At 34.9% G+C, this 15,049-nt stretch overlaps 1 protein-coding gene across 1 annotated transcript in view; it reads right to left on the reverse strand.

The window, feature by feature from the left end:
* The window catches only part of DPYD (dihydropyrimidine dehydrogenase), a 944,675-nt gene that overhangs the window by 551,217 nt on the left and 378,409 nt on the right, over window positions 1-15,049 (reverse strand). Inside the window, exon 11 of the mRNA XM_016189943.2 lies at window positions 10,053-10,263. Coding sequence (XP_016045429.1) covers window positions 10,053-10,263 — 211 coding nt within the window. The remainder of the gene's footprint in view (window positions 1-10,052; window positions 10,264-15,049) is intronic.

Below are 15,049 nucleotides of genomic sequence, written 5' to 3' on the forward strand. Positions count from 1 at the left end.
CAACCCACTTCCTTAAAGAAGCTTCTCTGAACCCCTTAACTATGTTTTTGTGCTTCCTTGAAATGTTAAACTCATCACATTGTAATTTATGACAGTTATAATTCTCTCCAGTTAAACTACTTTCCTGCAGGCAATGTTTGTATTTGCTTCTGCAACACTATAACCACTGAACTTAGTTCACTGTCTGAGATAGTAAGACCATCAGGAATGATTAGTAAAAAAAAAATAATAATAAAACTGTGAAATTAAAGAACTGTAATATATGATGATTTAGATTACTTCCAACACATTTAGACATATACATAAGGAAAACTCAAATGGAAGTTATTGAAATGCAGTATGTCTAGTATGTTACACTAGACTGACAATATTTTTTGGTCCCCCCTGAGAAAAGGGTTAGAGGGAATTAGTTAACCAGAGGTCTCTGAAAACCAATTCCATCAGAACCCAAAAAGAGAAGAAGAATAAAGGAGGGACAGTCCAAAATAGTAATAGGTGTAGGTGTGATTTAGAAATGAAAAGAAAGCAAGACCATAGAAAACTGGGCAAAACTATAGATAGATAAGTGGACAGGTGTTGAGACATGAAAATAATTAGCATACAACTGATGTCAGCATGACATCAAGTCAAGAGCATATGACAGACATACACAAACCAACAAGGGGTTGTGGATATATAGAAAGTTATTTAAATGAGTGGAGGGAATGTTATTCTTTTTCCTGTTTGCCCTTTCAGCTACCATGTCACCTTTCCACTGATGCCAGGAAATGCCATTCCATGCCATTTCCTTTAAACTGTCATGTAGCTAAACACTGGTAACTCACTTAAGGACTTGTGGCTCCATGTCACATGGCTAGCCAGTCTTTTCCCCTTTACTTACTTGCTACCATGGTTTTATGTACTTAAAAAACCCATGATGTAATAAACTCCCATTTGTTAAACCCCATAAAAGCTAACAGACATCAATTTGTTTTTAACTGTTATAGACAAATAATTACAGAAATAGTAGTCAACCCGTATTTGGGGGTGACAGTATTTTACAGATACTTATTGTACCCATGTGCCAGTAACCATACTATAATTCACTAGTCCCTCAATAAAGTAAAAGAAATATTTCAGAAGACATTGAACTTTGTGCTTCTCCCTATCTCTAATGACATGAGCAGAAACAAAATGGAAAATGCAGATGTTGGCTGGCGTCTGGAGGTGGCACACTCTCTAAAGCACGTATGTCCATATGTTCGAAGATCTCTGGTCAAAACCCAGGTCTCCACCTGTAGGGAAGGAAGCTTCATGATCAATCAAGCAGAGCTGTAGGTGATTCTCTTTCTCTCTCCTCCTGTCTCTCCCACTTCTCTGTTTCTGTTTCTACAGGAAAAATAGCCACTGGGAAGTGATGGATTCATCATGCATACACCAAGTGCCAACGACAAACCAAGCAGGAGAAAAAACGTAGACAATGGGTGAAGTATTCCTCTCCAAGAGAACTGTTTTAAATTCTCCTTGGCCTCTGCCTGTCAGCCTGTGTTTCTTTTTTGGTTTTATTTCATTGCTTATTTAGCATTGTTTTCCAAATTCGTATGATTGTAAGAGCATAATTTCCACTTATATGTGCTGTGTGTAAGTTATCACACCTTCTACTGACGCCCTTTGCCACTGCCCTCCTATGAACCATTATAATGAGCAATGATTTGTTCAAAGTCATTTTGTTTTAGCTTTATCTAATCCACATATGAGAAAAAACATCTGTTAGCTGTCCTTCACTACTTATTTCACTTAACATAATAAACTCTAGTTCCACTCATTTTATTCCAAATAATAAAATCTCAACTATCTGACTGCCGCGTGGCATACCAGTGAGCATATATTCTATAACATCTTTCCAGTCATCTGTCCTTTGGTATTTAGGTTGCTTACACATTTGGTTATTTAAATAGTTCATTAGCCTTTCCAATTCTTGCTTTTATGTCTTTGGCTATATGCCTAGGAATGGGACTGGTGAATCATAATGCAATTCTATTTTAATTTTTCAAAGATTGGGCATTTATCTTTCAGGGATTCTTAAAAGAAAACTCTCGAGGGTAGATCTACAACCTTAAAAAGATCATGACCATAAAGTACAGAAGAATGAAGAAGCCAGCTTTTCATCTGAGTAGAGGCCATGAACGGAACTGCTACAGCAGAAAACTCTAATTAGTGTAATCTTTATAAGCTTATAAATAAAGCAACAGTTTACATTAAACTAGGAAAAAAAAATAGTAGACAAACCGAACAATTTTTTCTGATACTGTATTTTTCGAGAAAATAAGTAAAGCCAACCAAATTGTTAGGAAAAAAAAATGATGCATAATAAAATCTATCTTAACAGGAATCACTAAAGTCAAATGTAAGAAATATGTATTGTGTCCCACACCCATGGACATTTAATCTTTGATAAGGAGGCCCAAAGCATTAAATGCAAGAAGGAGGCTCTCTTCAATAAATGGTGCTGGGAAAACTGGGTTGAAACATGCAGAAGAATGAAATTGAACCACTTTATCTCGCCAGAAACAAAAATCAACTCCAAATGGATCAAAGACCTGGATGTTAGACCAGAAACAATCAAATACTTAGAGGAAAACATTGGTAAAACACTTTCCCACCTATGCCTCAAGGACATCTTTGATGAAATAAACCCAATTGCAAGAAAGACTAAAGCAGAAACAAACCAATGGGACTACATCAAATTGAAAAGCTTCTGCACATCCAAAGAAACTATTAAACAAACAAAGAGACCCCTCACAAAATGGGAGAAGATCTTCACATGCCATACATCAGATAAGAAACTAATCACAAAAATATATAAAGAGCTCAGCAAACTTAGCACCAAAACAGCAAACGACCCCATCCAAAAATGGGCAGAGGATATGAACAAAACATTCACCTCAGAGGAGATCCAAAAGGCTAAGAAACATATGAAAAACTGCTCCAGGTCACTGATTGTCAGAGAAATGCAAATTAAGACAACACTGAGATACCACCTCACTCCTGTGAGACTGGCATACATCAAAAAGGACAGCAGCAACAAATGCTGGAGAGGCTGTGGGGACAGAGGAACCCTTTTGCATTGCCGTTGGGAATGTAAATTGCTCCAGCCTCTGTGGAGAGCAGTCTGGAAAACTCTCACAAGGCTAGACATGGACCTTCCATATGATCCAGTAATTCCTCTCCTGGGGTTATATCCCAAGGACTCCATGACACCCAACCAAAAAGAGGTGTGTACTCCTATGTTCATAGCAGCACAATTCATAATAGCTAAAACCTGGAAGCAACCCAGGTGCCCAACAACAGATGAGTGGCTGAGAAAGCTGTGGTATATATACACAATGGAATACTATACAGCTATCAAGAACAATGAACCCACCTTCTCTGACCCATCTTGGACAGAGCTAGAAGGAATTATGTTAAGTGAGCTAAGTCAGAAAGATAAAGATGAGTATGGGATGATCCCACTCATCAACAGAAGTTGAGAAAGAAGATCTGAAAGGGAAACTAAAAGCAGGATCTGACTAAATTGAAAGTAGGGCACCAAAGTAAAAACCCTATGGTGAGGGGGAGGGTGGACATGGGGCTTCCTGGGCCGGTGGGGGTGGGGATGGGTGGGTGGGATGGGACACAGTCTTTTGGTGGTGCGAATGGTGTTTATGTACACTCCTAGTAAAGTGTAGTCATATAAGTCACTAGTTAATTAATATGAGAGGGGGAAAATTAATGTATGTCTTGAAGTTTTTAAAACACAGACTGAGTCTTTTTAATATATAGGCTGTGTATTTGATATGCGGACTCTCTCAAAAGCCTAGATCAAGTAGATCAGAAGCAACCAGTGGTACAGCTATATAAGATACTAGGTACTATACAGCAAACCCCAACAAAATGACTTTTCAAAGTTAACCCAATTACCAAATAATGTGATGATAACATTAACTATCCATTGTCTTTTTGAACTCTAAGACAGCAGGAACCTCACATCTCCACTATAGGGCCTATATTTCCCCCAGTCCTGGAACCTTAGGATAGGGCCCACTTTCCCGCATTCCTCTCCCAATCCAGATCAAATAATATTGCATCTGCCGATCGCAACCTAATCAGTGCAACGATCGCCTCCTCAACATGCTACAGCTCAGACTGTGTCCAGAGACTTCAGGTGTGGAATGACAACCCGTCAGCTTCATTACTCAGGTGAGACCTTTCCTCTCATAGTATTTTCTAATTCCATCCCAGGCAGTTCACGTCCTAACAAAGTCCCAAAACCTAGATATAGACCAGGTTCTGTGAGAGAGAGCATATGTTCACACATATCCATAAACTAGTGCAACATATATACCTGAAAGCAGAAGTACACTAGAGTTTGCAGTGAGTACCCCCCCCCAACACTTCCTCTCCACTATTCCAACCTTTGGGTCCATGATTGCTCAACAATTTGTTTGGCTTTGTATGTTAACTCTCTTTTCAGCCACCAGGTGCCAGATGCCATCAGGATGCCGGCCAGGCTTCCCTGGACTGAAGATCCCACCATTGTGTCCTAGAGCTCCGCGTCCCCAGAGACCCACTCTACTAGGGAAAGAGAGAGGCAGACTGGGAGTATGGACAGACCAGTCAACGTCCATGTTCAGTGGGGAAGCAATTACAGAAGCCAGACCTTCCACCCTCTGCAACCCACAACGACCCTGGGTCCATGCTCCCAGAGGTATAGAGAATGGGAAAGCTATCAGGGGAGGGGATAGGATATGGAGATTGGGTGATGGGAATTGCGTGGAGTTTTACCCCTCCTACCCTATGGTTTTGTTAATTTATCCTTTCTTAAATTAAAAAATAAATTAAATAAAAAAGAACAGCCCCCCCCAGAAAAGAAATATGTATTGTGAATCTATTATAAGCACATTAATATGTTGACTTTTATTGGAAATATTGAAACTACAACTTATAACAAAATTTCAATCTTTGCCCTCTTGAATTTTGCAACAGAACTGAAATATATTTTATTATAGTATTTGTGATATAATTAGAAATGTGATAGAACTAGACAGATAAAAAGTCCACAATTTTTTTTCAAAGCAGACATTTACAGAGAATGAGAAGAAGGCTATGATTTAGCTTGCTGAAGACCAACAGCGGTCACAGCATGAGCCATTGTGCCTTCCAACATCTGTCTGAAAGCATATTCAAAGACAAATTTATGTCAAGATTTTCTAGGAATGTGAGGACAAAGCCAACTATTATTGCCGCAAGTGGATAAATAAAAGTTATAAGTTGGTTAAAATGGTAATAGATTCACATAATTAATTCAAAAATAGAAAAAAATGCACACTTTCACAATGGAACATTTGACTTCAAATTGATAGAGAAGGGAAGATAAGCTATAAAATAATCAAGAAGTCAAGCACTGAACTTGACATTGTCCACAAACAAAAAGACAGATATTCACAACTGAATATTGATGCTGGTATTTAGTAGAGATGACTACCTATAGTATGAAATGTATATTTCAGAAACATTAATGCATATTTTAAAATTTCCAGTGAAAATATTTCTAAAGTAGGCATATAAAGTAGTCTGCACTTAACATATTAGCAGTCTTTAATATCACTCTAGAAGAACAAAGTTCCAATCTAATGTTACCTGTATTTTACATATTCAAAGAGGATAGATGAAGATTTTTTTAAAAAGTAAAGTCACTTTGAGATTTTTACAATAAAGATATGAAATAATGTTAGCATTTAATTATCTCAATCAAATTAGATATTGGACATCATACTGCCTTTAGAATTTGGGACAGCAGTTAATGAAAGACTTAACTAAATGATGTTCATAATAAGCAACATATATTCCTTACGCAAGGTTATAGAATCTGTTTTTCCCCTATCTCCCACTCATTGACACAATCCAAAAAGGAAAAAAAGGGACATAAAATAAGGAAATAAAGTAATGGTAACTACTTATGGTTGCTTTTAGTCTAAGTAGTAATGAAATTACAACTGTAATCCAAGGAAAGATTTCAGATATGTTTTAGGAATTTGATATTTTATCTCTTATGTAAGCTGCTACAACATTCATCATTTTTATAACAGGAAATATTTGATATATATATATTATGTATGTATATATACAGTTCTAATAAAGACCTTTTATATTAACCTTTGTAAAACAAAATTTAAGGAATTTTCAAAAGTAATTAAGTATATCAAAGATAAAATCAAGATTGAAATTTTAATTTTCTTCAAATTTTCCAGTTTGGATTCCATTTACAAGTAAATATTACTAATGCAATTAGGATGCTACATATATTTCCATTAAAAATCACTGTGATCAGAGATGCTGTGAGTATAAATGGTGATGAAATTTATATAAACTTTATTAAATTTATTTCATTTCTTGAATTCTTCAACATATATTTATATGATACACTCAACAACTTTTTGAACTATCTTTATAGAATCTTTTCTCACACAAATTCTAAGAGGAATAATTCAGTAGGGAATGATGGAAAATGAAAAACTCAGTCCATAGAATATATAAAATATCTTGCTGAAGTTCTCAAGTGCTAAAGAAATATGAACTTTATTCACTACTATAGGGTAACATTAGTGAGTTTAATCAAAAGGAAATATTTTGATGAAATAAAAAGGGATTAGAAAACTGGATCTTAGATAATGAGTTGAACATTGGTGATAGGAGAACTACAGTACCATTTACAATAATAGCTAAGTTATGAAGTGATCTGTCTTAGATGTATCTTATGAGGTGATCGTTACTTTCAGATTATTTCTCAAATTGTATCCTTCACTTGCTGAAACAATCATTGATCTAAAGGTCTATGTCCAAGTCCGGTTTGTAAAGTCTTTAAGAAGAAATCCTGGCTTCTTTGTACTTTAGAGAATACAATTAGGCATGTGTTGGCAGTCCCTGAGTTCATTAGAAATGCATTAGGAGTAACTCCTACCCTAAACTATGCATTAAAAAATGTGGGGGTGGGGGGGCAAAGGTAATGTCAGGGAATTTCGTCCTTCAGTTCGTGTTCAGAGTCTCTTATTGTTACCAAAGGATCTGCATCTATTTCATATATAAACCATCCATTAGTTGTCTTTCAGGTAAATGCAAATCCTTTGGTAACAATAAGAGACTCTGAACATGAGATATTGTATGCATATATACATACTGTGTGTGTATATATATATATATATATATATATACATATGTATATATATATATATATATACACACACACACATACAATATGAAGAATTACAAGACATGAAATTGTGGGCAAAAATGTTGCAAAACTGTAACTAGGACTTTGTGAAAACCATGATGGTTATACTGGGAGGCAGGGAATAGGGTAGAGAGCACAGATCTGTAGGGGTGTAGTGTGGGCTTTTACCACTGTCATCTTATGCTCTTAGATACCATTATTAATTTTTAATTACTAATAAAATAAATTAATTTTTATGTTAGTGAAAACATGGGGGCAAGATAATGACACACTTGGTAGGGTACATACACACTGTCATGTATGAGTGCCTTGGGTCAAACACTGGATTCTCCACTTTGAAAGAGGAAGCTTCATGATTGGTGCAGCAGTGATCCAGTTGTCTCTCCTTTTCTTCATTCCTCTCCCTTTCTCTCTTTATGTAGAGAACTTTCAATAATGCTATGTATGAAAATAAATACTTCTGATTGGTACCATGCGGCATATATCTAATTTTAAAAAATCACTAAAGGGGGTGAACCAATTTGTGCAGGCATTCAATTAAAGTGACAGGAGAAAAAACTTGCCTCTCTCCATCAACTTCTATCAAAAGAAAAATAAAAAGGAAAAGAAAACTTGCCACTGGGAATTGTAGAGCTATGCAGGCACCAAGCATAAGACATAATCTTGGTGGCAAGAAAGGGGAAAGGAGAGACAGAGATGCACAATCTATTTCCTTCTTAAATGAATATACACAAATTAACATTTTATGACTTTTAAATTATTATTTTAACATTTCAGGGCCAGAAAGACAGATCACTGGGTCGTGCAACTAAAAGCATCTGCTTTGCCATGTGTATGACCCGAGTATGAATTCCAGCGCCATATGTAATCTATCATGGCAATGGAGGCAGCTCTTGTTCTCTGGTATATAATGTGTGTGTCTCTCTTTCTCTGCTTCTCTACCTGAATGAAAGAAAATGATACAGAATAGTGAAATTGCACATATTCACAAGTATATAAATTATAAGTAAATAAAAAAAAATTCAGAGGCAATGACTGAAGAAGAGAAATTGAAAAAGAGTACAAGCATTGAAGCTTCCCGAAGTACAGTGGGGGCTAGACCTGAACCTGGGTCTTCTGTATGGCAAATCAGGCTCCCTCCAAGGTGAAGAATCTTACTAATCTTAAAAGTAGCTTCTTTTATAAATATTTTATTTGTTTATTTTAATGAGAAAGATACAGAGAAAAAGAAAGAAACCGAAGAAGGAAAATGAAGAATCTTTTGTTGACAAACTAAATAAACTTTGCAATGGAGAGCTATAAACACACATTCTGGCATAAATACACAAATTCTAGGAAGGTTTGTCTAATAAATATGTACAGATAAAATTTTCTTCTGCTTCATATTTAAAAATTTTAACACACGTGCTAGCTTAGTTAAATCAGATCTGAGATTGCAAAAAGCTGTTTTTATGATCTTCTGAGGAATATCTAAGATTTGCTTAGGAAAAGATACATTTTTCTTTAATATTAAGAGTTTTCAGCTATGTAACATTAATGTAGATCAGTAAGTTAAATTATTTTTGATAGGCCAAACACAAACAGAATTACTAGTTTAAAATGATTCAATTTTTATTCAATTTTTATGATGTGCAGAATCATAAGAATATCATAATTTTTGGATAACAGACTGCAAATTATATATTGCTCTTTTTTTCCTGAATCCAGTTAATGAATAAACAAGCCATACTCAGACTGTATCTACATATCACATGAATATCTAGATGGAAATTGACAAATTCAGGCCATCACTGAGTTATTTGAAAACATTTATCTTGATGACATTAAACATCTGGATGTTGCCAGATACCAAGATGTTTGATGTCCTGCAGATAAAATGTTCTGATTATTGGGTGGTTAATTTTTCTTTTACTTATCTGCTGTATAAAAATGAGCATTTGCATGTTCACATCTTCCACTACTTCAGACACAAAATATGATTTTTAGCTTGCTTATAGTACAAAGTCATAGGGACTGTCAGGTTTAGATGTACTGTTATTGTTCTTAATCTCTGACTGAGAAACATGTCTCTTTTTTATCTACTGGTAAATAGTTAATCACTGTTTCAAGGCTGCAAAAGGTAAAGAGTATAAAGTTTGCAAAATGAAAAAAAAAGTGTTGGTATCTTGGTTTTCAACAACAAAAGGCCACAAAAGAACTATATGTGAGATTCTTAATAGTCAGACTTAGCTGAAATTCTGTATTAAATATTTCCTTTATTCACCATGTTTTAAAGTATTTTGTTCTTCCTTCCTTAGCATGTCCATTTTATGCTACCCACTGAAATGACAGCAGTTCAAACTTTCTAATTTGATGATTTTAATGCTTTTGATGATGGCCTGGCACGAGGGTAGTATGAAATATAAATTATATATTTGCCTATTCATTAGTTCCCAATTTGTCTGAGCACTGAAAACTGGTTGTTTCAATTTATCTGTCACATTTTCTTATTTTACATCTAATTGTAAAAAAAAAAAGGCATTGTTATACAGGAGACCAGGCAAACATCATTATAAGAGTATGTCTTTTTTATTATTCAATGTAAAATAAAAAAAGTTTTCTTTTTTAATGTATACAGCCTCAAATACAGTCTTTTAAAGTATTAAATACCACTGCCAGGCCTTTTAAATCAAGATTGCTTGTATTTCTTACTAGGAGAACGTAATAAAGGTTAAAGTGAAAAACAATTCCCTGAAAGCTGGAAACTATTATAGCACTAAAATAACAGGAAATTGCATAACACATTGAACATTGAACACTGTACCTTTAGGATCACTCAGAACTGAGCCAAAGGCACTGATGACCACATCAGCTTTCAGATGGACTATCTGATCTTCATCTTCATTCCATTTTCCAGTTTCATCTTGCTCTGTTCGGACAAATTGCATAGCAACAATTCTCCCACCTTTTACTATAACCTTCCGTGGGGACAGGAAAGGCAAAAATTCACACTTTTCTTCCTTAGCCAACTCCATCTAAAGCAAAATAGAACAGAGGAAAAAAAAACTTAAACTGTTTCTTCTTCACTCAGTATTTTGATCTTCGTTCAATTTGATCTTTGTTCAATTATACATGCTAAAGTGACATGATACTTAAATCAGCATGAAGCTTTGTCTTTCATCAAAGCTGAAATTCAGTTTACTAGTTGAATTCAATTACTTGTGAAAATTCTGTTTTTATTCACACTTTATAAATCACTATCTGGGGGAGAGTCCTGAATTGGGAGTGTTATATGGAAAATTTTAGCTACTGCATCACAAGATATTTCTCAAATTTAGATATTGCATGTTACATCATTGGTGATATGTGAGACTTCTGACTTTAGAAGCCTTTAATTTCTGTATATTTAGTTCTGTTTTCAATGATACTATGTATGAAAACAAATACTTCTGACTGGTACTATGTGACATATATCTAATTTGAAAAAAAAATCACTAAAGGGAGTGAGCCAATTCGTGCAGGCATGCAATTAAAAATGACAGATAGGAAAAAAAAACTTAAGAAATAATGTTTTCTTTCTTTTGTATAAGCAGCGGCAAATGATACAAATGGAAATAATTGTATAAAATATATACATGGAAAGCTCTTCCATATAAGTTCCAATTCCTATATATTTCTTATCAACCTAATTCTGACACAAAAACCTGAAATCCTAAGATAGTCTTTTCATGTCCTTAATGAAAAGTCTATCAAGATAGAATGTTGGTATCAAATGATCTCACTTGTAAAAAGGACTTAATAAATAGGAACAGGGAGGTAGACACAAAAGGAAACATGGACTGGGCATGGTGTATTGCATCAAAACAAAGGATTTGAGGGAGAAAGGGCTGTAAGAGAATTGTGGGGTAGTGGTTAATAATGAAATTGAACTCATATCAATGACTGCAGTATAAAGCATTAACCCTTTCAATTTTAAAAAATATTGGTATTTACTCATTTGCTCATTTTTACCACCTACTGTTTTGGTAAGACTACAAACCTTTGTAAATATAATTCTAATTAGTATGATAAGTAGTCTTTGAAAAATATAAAAATGTCATATTTAAAAGCATAAGGAGGTTCTTAAGAAATATTTGTCCTTTACTGTGGAAGGCAAGTGAATTCTCACTGGGTCCAAGTGAGGTTGAGAACGTTGTATATTGAGGTTTCATACAAGAACTATCTGGACTACATCACGAAGGTAAAATGGAGAAATAAAGCAACTTGACCAATGTTGCAATCAACCTGGGGATCCATCAGCCAACAGTCTGTACATAATTGTGTGTGTTTAAACTTAAGTCTGCATCAGACTCTCTTGGATGAGCTTGTTAAAACACATTATATAAGCTGGCCTCAGTTTCTAATTCTGTAGAACTAGAAAGTGCCTGAGAATGTATTTCCAGCAAACCACTTAGCGATACTATGCTGCTGATCTATAGGTGAACCATTGCTTTACCAGTCTGTAGCTGACTGCCTTGCACGTAGTTGATTTACAGTGTAAATTCTCAATGATGACAGTATCACCGATTAAGGAGAAATAATGATTCTTTGGAATAAAGCCTCCTAAGACATTACAATAATTTGAGACTTCCTGGTTCCAAAGAGTCATGGTATATTAAGAGATATCTAATGTTTCTGTTATATTAAAAGTAAAGTGAGGAAACGATTAGGAATAATATTTAAAGTGACTCCCTACTGGTGATAATACAAAATAAATTAAATACTAGCCATTACTACAAATTGGCATATGGCTAGCTATATCTTATAACAATTAAAAAATAATATTGAGCACAATGAAAATATAAACAGATCCATTGAAAAATGAGGGGGACCCAAAACATATGGGCAGAATCTTCTCCAAAGAAGAGATTCAAAGGGCCAACAGACACATGGAAAAATGTTCAAAGTCACCAATGATCAGGGGAATGCAAAAAAAAAAAATCAACAATGAGAACCATTTTACACCTGTGAGAATGTCATACGTTAGAAAAGACACAAACACCCACAGTTGGAGAGGCTCTGGGGGTAAAGGGACACTCCTACATTGCTGGTGGGAACGTAATTTAGTCCAACCCCTATGAAAATAAGCCTGGAGATGCAGAACACTAGAAAGGGACCTACCATATTATTCAGCAATCTCTCTCTTCTGAATTTGCCAACAGAAAACAAAAATACCCATCTGAAAAGACCTATGTTAAACCAACGTTCATAGCAGCACCACTTGTTATAGACCAAGCTTGGAAGCAACCCAGATGCCCCATGACAGATGAGTGGCTAAGAGTCCTGTGGTATAATACTATGTAGCATTTAAAAATGATGATGCCATCTCTTTTGCAATATCGTGGTCAGAACTTGAAGGTATTATGTTGCATGAGACAAGCCAGAAAGAGAAAAATCCAATAAAGATGATCTCACTTAGAGGTGGAACTGAGGAATAAAGGACATTAAGAGAGAACACAAGGGGAATCTTGGACTGGGTGTGGTATACTGCATCAAAGGACTCTAGGGAAGAAGGCAAAGGGACAGTATCAAGAGACATTAGGGTTCTAGTGAGTCTCCTAGACATCAATCAAGGAGAGATTAAAGGCTGTGTTAAAGACTAACTTTTAAAAAGTCCAAAAACTGGGAGTCAGGCTGTAGCGCAGCGGGTTAAGCGCAGGTGGCGCAAAGCACAAGGACCGGCATAAGGATCCTGGTTCGAACCCCGGCTCCCCACATGCAGGGGAGTCGCTTCACAGGCGGTGAAGCAGGTCTGCAGGTGTCTATCTTTCTCTCCCCCTCTCTGTCTTCCCCTCCTCTCTCCATTTCTCTCTGTCCTATCCAACAACAACAACAATAATAACTACAACAATAAAACAACAAGGGCAACAAAAGGGAATAAATAAAGAAAATAAATATTTTTTAAAAAGTGCAAAAACTATTGACCTTAGGGCTTAAAGTTAAATATATTGTATAGTATTTTCCTTTTCACTATAGAATTAAGTAACTGAAATAGTAGGGGGTGGAAGTATGCTAAAGGAGTGAAACTAAAAGTAGTTTAATCTTTATAGAGGAAAAGTAAAACCAAGGTTAACTTAAGCAGGTTTCAAATTACTCCCTACTGTTTATATGGGACAGTTATAAAATATCTTTGGCTTTTTACATGTGAATTGACAGTGATACCAAATTAGTTTGTGGTCTACTTAAAGAGGTTAAAAAATGCAAAGTACCTAAAGGAGAACTTTATGTCAAAAGATGCAAGGAAGTGCTATTGATGGCCACACTAAATTTTCAGAACTCATCACAGGAGTGATGGAAAGATGAGACAATAACAAAATTTTAAAAAAAGAAAAGGCCAAAGATGAGGCATAGACTCCATTTCAAATTTTCTCAGAATAAAAATGCTCCACTTCTGAAAAGCAAAGTGTTGTTTGAATAATTCAACTTACAAAATAAATATGGCTTCAGCAGGCACGATATGTTTCTATATCACTTGTGTCATATTTATGTAATATAGTACCTTATAACTCATCAATATAAACCAGTTTATTGTGCTTCAAAATGTCAAGTGATGCTAAATTTTAATGATAATGCCACACTTGATTGAATAACAATGCCAAATGTTTATGGTTTGAATAAATCAATGCATGATGCATATTTACAATACTATTATCTGTGAAGGGGAGAAATAAAATCCTGAACTATGATGCACATACTGGTAACACAATTATAAACATCTTTGATATCAGTTTGACGTATTACAGTTTTCTTTACTAATAATTCCTATTATGGTGCCTATTACCATAATCTCACACATTTGGAAAATTTTGGTATTAAATTGAGAAAAAAATTGAACACTATCAAATGTCTTAATGCTTATAAAACATACTAATAACTTACTGCTAAACACCTTTTGGTAATATTATTATGATTTTGGATTTTAGAGTCTAAAATATGTAGCTGTGAACATAAAGAAATTATTTAAGGGAGTTAGGCGGTAGCGCAGCGGGTTAAGCACACATGGTGCAAAGCACAAGGATTCTGGTTCGAGACCCCAGTTCCCTACCTGCAGGGGCGTCAGGTTTGCAGGTATCTATCATCCTCTCCCCCTCTGCCTTCCCCTCCTCTCTCCATTTCTCTCTGTCCTATCCAGCAATGACGACATCAATAACAACAACAATAATAACTACAACAACAACAACAAAAAAAACATGGGCAACAAAAGGGAATAAACAAATATTTTAAAAAAAACTTTAAACAATTAAAAAAAAAAAAGAAATTACTTAATATACCCTAGCTCACAAAATAATTGTCCAGAGCATCAGAGTTGATAACTTGTATTACAATACTTAGTGTTCATCTCCAGTTTCTGACGTGCACACAAATCCATTCACTATGAATCCTGGACTCCATTGAGATTATGCTGAATTTATCTTTTGAAAATTTCAAGCTGTTCTTTATTCTATAAAAAATTTAAGATTAGTCTATTGAGTGGTGACAGAAATCACACTACTTGCTATTTATTTTGCTCTTAAGAACCTAGATTTTCCATTTTACCCAAGATGAGAAAGAAACATTAAATGACATCTTTAACATTATTTTTTAAAGAGAAGGACAGAGCTGTTAATATTTTATCACAGGTAATAAACAGAAAAATAAGAATACAAGGTAAGTGAAGACATATGTTATATACAATACGCAATCTTTGAGTTATTTGTGGACAACAGAGAAATTTACTTTCTCAGATTTTTCTAAATAAATCTTACTAGATAAAATAATAATAGTAATAAAAACAACAGCAGT

The sequence above is a fragment of the Erinaceus europaeus genome, chromosome 11 (assembly GCF_950295315.1).
Source record: "Erinaceus europaeus chromosome 11, mEriEur2.1, whole genome shotgun sequence".
Classification (NCBI taxonomy): domain Eukaryota; kingdom Metazoa; phylum Chordata; class Mammalia; order Eulipotyphla; family Erinaceidae; genus Erinaceus; species Erinaceus europaeus.